Consider the following 4,320-nt stretch of genomic DNA (forward strand, 5'->3'; position numbering starts at 1 on the left):
AACTGAGCAGAAAGTACAGTCGCCTCATACCTCTGCCCCACACGTTCACAGTTTCCCTCTCTAGCAACACCCTGGACCACAGTGGTCCATTTGTGATAATCAATGAACTTATATTGATAAGTTATTGCACAAGGTCTGTACATCGGGATCCACCTATGGTGTTGTACATTCTGTGGGTTTGGGCAGATACATAATGACGTGCCCGCCATTATAGTACCACACAAAGTAGTTTCACTGCCCTAAAATTCTCCATCCTTCCTTCCCTCCTGACCTCTGGAAACCATTTGTATTTTACTTTTTCCAGAATTTCATACTGTTGGAATCACACAGTAGATAGCCTTTTCAAACTGGCTCTTTCACTTAGCAGTGTATGTTTCAGTTAGCTTCACCTTTATTCATAGCTAATTTCTTTTTAGCACTAAATAGTGTTCCCTTATCTGGAGATACCATCATGTATCCATTCACCAGCCGTAGGCCATGTCGGTTGCTTCCAAGTTTTGCCAGTTATGAATAAAGGATCTATAAACATCCTTGTTCAGGTTTTTGTGTGGACATAAGTATTCAACGCTGTTGGGTAAACCCAGCATGATCACTGGATTGTACAGTAAGAGTATGCTGAGTTTTGTAAGAGATCCCTACACTGTTTTCCAAAGTGGCCATATCATTTTATATCAGAGATCTTTTTTTTTAGCAGTTTTTGGCTGGGGGTGGGTTTGGACCCACCACCTCTGGCATATGAGGCCAGTGCCCTACTCCTTTGAGCCACAGGCGCCACCCAATGTCAAGGATCTTTTATAAACACAATGGTATCAAACTAGATATAACAAGAGGAGGAATTTCATTAAACTAACAAATTTGTGGAAATTCTACTGAACAGCAAATATAAATTCCCCTCTGAACTGAACTTGGTGCTTGCCTCCCATTTGCTCCTAGCAACATGCCCTCCTCGTTTGGACATGTTAGTGAGACTGTGGCCAAAGAGGTTGGATGTAAAGAAACGAGGCCTGTCAAATACTTGTCAAGTGCCAACAAATTCCATCTATTTAGTATACTACGAAAGAAGAGCTCTGCTTTACTGAAGCGACGATCTGAGTATGTTCCACTTGGCTTCACTCTCCTGGACATCCTGCAGCCAAGTCTTTCAGTCCCAGGTATGGTCAGCCAGGGACAGAGGAGGCAAGGGGTGAAAAACAAGGGTGCTCAGCTAGAGAAGGCCCAGACTTTGAGGAATCCTGAGGCACCTGGAAGACAGATAGCAGGCTCAGCCTTGTCTGTAGGCAAGAGACAAGCAAGAGAGATCAATTGAGAATCTACTGATTATCTAGATCCAGGCATTCCTCAGGTCACTGAACACTTACATCATGCTCCTGAGATAAACCTGTGGTCCTCATTTTACATGAGAGTAAATGGAAGTTGATAAAACAATCTGTTCAAAGTTACAGGCACGGGAACTGGTCGAATCAACAAACATTTTCTGCTCCCATGTGCTGCCTCCAGGGGCTGGGGGCTGTGGCTGCTGCAGGGGAGACATTGGGCCTGGAAAGGTGCTCCATGGGGTTTCCTGGACACCATGCAAGGGACACCACCATTTCTCCTGGTGAAAACTCCAACCTTGATATCCAGTAACTGGTGGATTCAAGCCTCTGCCCTATGTTGTAATTTACAATCCAAACATTAGTTGACTAGTTAGCTTCTCACCTGAGAGCTATACATGAGTGGGAGGATTGGGGCAAAGTAGGCCTTGGGTATTCCCTTTCCCACACCAGCTATTCCAGAATGATTTCTTGACTAAACCTATGGTCGCCTTTTATATCCCCAGAAACAACTGTGGAGGGACCACTCTACCTGGAGGCCTTTAACAACTGGAAGCAGAAGGCTATGGCTAGTGTGAGTGTGAATGTTGGTGCAGAAGTGAGTGCGTCAGGGGAGTGTTCTGAGGACCACGAATACTCCCTTGACTATCAGATTGTCAGCATCTCTTCCCCAAACCTGGAAGACCTTCTAAAAAGGTGAGGCCGTGGGAGAGGAAGGGGAAGGATCGTTAATGCTCCTGGCTTTGTTGCTGGGATTGAAATGAAGATGATGACATGTCAGATTTTGCTCCTCTTCTTGGGCACTCATGCAAGTAACAGTTGTTAGTTGTCTATTGAATACCACAGCAGTAATTACCCGCTACTGTGATAGTATAGGCTGAAGGTAGAATAACAAAAAGACAGATAAAATCCCCATCCTAAATCAGCTTGTATTTAGCGGCGATAGGGAACAGGCAGGTAGTGAGGAAATAAACAATACAGATGAATTAACAAAATATTAATTTAAATGATATAAAAACTATGAAACTCTTTGTGTAAATAACATGTATTAGTGTCTTGGGATTTATTTTTTATTTTTTCTAGCTCTATTGAGGTTTACTTGAAAAATAAAACTGTGTAAGTTTAAGGTGCACTGTTTGATGACTTGATTTAGTATATGTTGGGAAAAGGTGACCACAGTCAAGTCGTTTTACATATCTGTCACTTCAGTAATGAGTAATGGTTTCTTTTTTTTTTTTTCTGGTGGTGAGAAAATTTCAAGTATATCATACAGGGTGGTTAATTGTAGTCACCATGCTGTACATTAGGTCCCTAGAACTTATTCATTTTGTAACTGAAATTTTGTATCCTTTGACCATCATTGATCCCATTTCTTTGAATCCCCAGCCCCTAGTACCACCATTGTACTTTCTGTTTCTATGAGTTTGACTATTTAGATTCCTCAAATAAGTGAGATTATTCAGTATTTGTCTTTCTCTCTTTGACTTATTTTATTTAGCATAATGCCATCAAGGTTTATCCATGTTGTCACAAACGGCAGGAATTCCTTCTTTCTATGGCTGAATAATATTCCACGAGACAGGGAATGTATATGGATTCACCAAATGTCTTTTTCCGTTTATCCATTTCCATGTCTTGACCATTGTGAATAATGCTGCAATGAACATGGGAATGCAGATGTCTCTTTGACATACTGATTTTATTTCCATTGGATGTATACAAGAAATAGGATTGTTGGATCATATTATAGTTCTATTTTTAATTTTTGAGACACTAACATTATTTTCCGTAATGACTGTATCAATGACGTCCCCACCAACTATGTACAAGGATCGCCTTTAATCCATATCCTTGGCAACACTTGTTATCTCTTGTCTTTTTGATACAAGCCATGATAACAGAAGTGGGGTGCTATCTCATCACAGTTTTGATGTACATTTCCCGATGACTGGTGATGAGCACATTTTCATGTACTTGTTGGCCATTTGGCCATTTGTATGTTTTCTTTGGAGAAATGTCTGTTCAGATCCTTAGCCATTTATATAGCCACACACATGCATGAACACATACACACACATGCACACACGTGCACACACACATAAACATATTCAATTTTTTTTTTTTAGAGCCAGGGTCTGGCTTTATCATTTGGATTACAGTACAGTGGCATGATCATAGCTCGCTGCCACCTCATACTCTAGGGCTCAAGCTATCCTCCTGGCTCAGCCTCTTGAATAGCTAAGACTATCGGCACATGCCACGGTGTACAGTGAATTACAATTTTTTTTTTTTTTTTTGTAGAGATGAGGGTGTCTGGTTATGTTGTTCAGACTGGTCTTGAACTCCTGGCTTCAAGTGGTTCTCCTGCCTTGACCTCCTCAAATGCTGGGATTATAGTCATGGGCCATTGCACCTGGCTGCTTTGCCCATTTTTAAAATTTTTATTTCTGCTATTGACTTGTGTTTCTTTATATATTTTGGACATTAATCCTTTATTGAACATATTGTTTGCAAATGTTTTCTCCCATTCTGTAGGTTACCCTTTCACTTTGTTGATGGTTTCCTTGATGTATAGAGGCTTTTTAGTTTGATGTAGTACCACTTATTTATTTTTGCTTTTGTTGCTTTTTTGTCCAAGAAACTATTGCCAAGACCCAGGTCAAGGCATTTTACTCTTATGTTTTCTTCTAAAAGATTTCAGGTTTTAGGTTTTTAATCCATTTTGAGATGATTTTTACATATGTATAAGGTAAGGATCCAGTTTCAGCTTTTGCATGTGAATATCCAGTTTTCCCAGTAACATTTTTTTTTTTTTGAAGAGACTGTCCTTTTTCTCCATTGCATATTCTATTCTTTGCACCCTTGTCAAATATTAGTTGTTCACATGTGTGTGAGTTTATTTTCAGGATCTCTATTCCATTGGCTTATGTGTCTGATTTTTTTGCCAGTACCATATGTTTTAATTACCATAGCTGTGTAACATATTTTGAAATCAGGAATTGTGATT

The 4,320-nt window shown here is 40.1% G+C and overlaps 1 protein-coding gene across 1 annotated transcript in view; it reads left to right on the forward strand.

Moving 5' to 3' along the window:
- Window positions 1–937: 937 nt before the first annotated feature.
- Window positions 938–4,320, forward strand: part of GSDMC (gasdermin C) — a 27,152-nt gene continuing 23,769 nt past the window's right edge. The window contains exons 1-2 of the mRNA XM_012809398.2: window positions 938–1,151; window positions 1,820–2,009. Coding sequence (XP_012664852.2) covers window positions 938–1,151; window positions 1,820–2,009 — 404 coding nt within the window. The remainder of the gene's footprint in view (window positions 1,152–1,819; window positions 2,010–4,320) is intronic.

This window comes from Otolemur garnettii, unplaced genomic scaffold (assembly GCF_000181295.1).
Source record: "Otolemur garnettii isolate 467f Iridium unplaced genomic scaffold, OtoGar3 scaffold00004, whole genome shotgun sequence".
Taxonomy (NCBI): domain Eukaryota; kingdom Metazoa; phylum Chordata; class Mammalia; order Primates; family Galagidae; genus Otolemur; species Otolemur garnettii.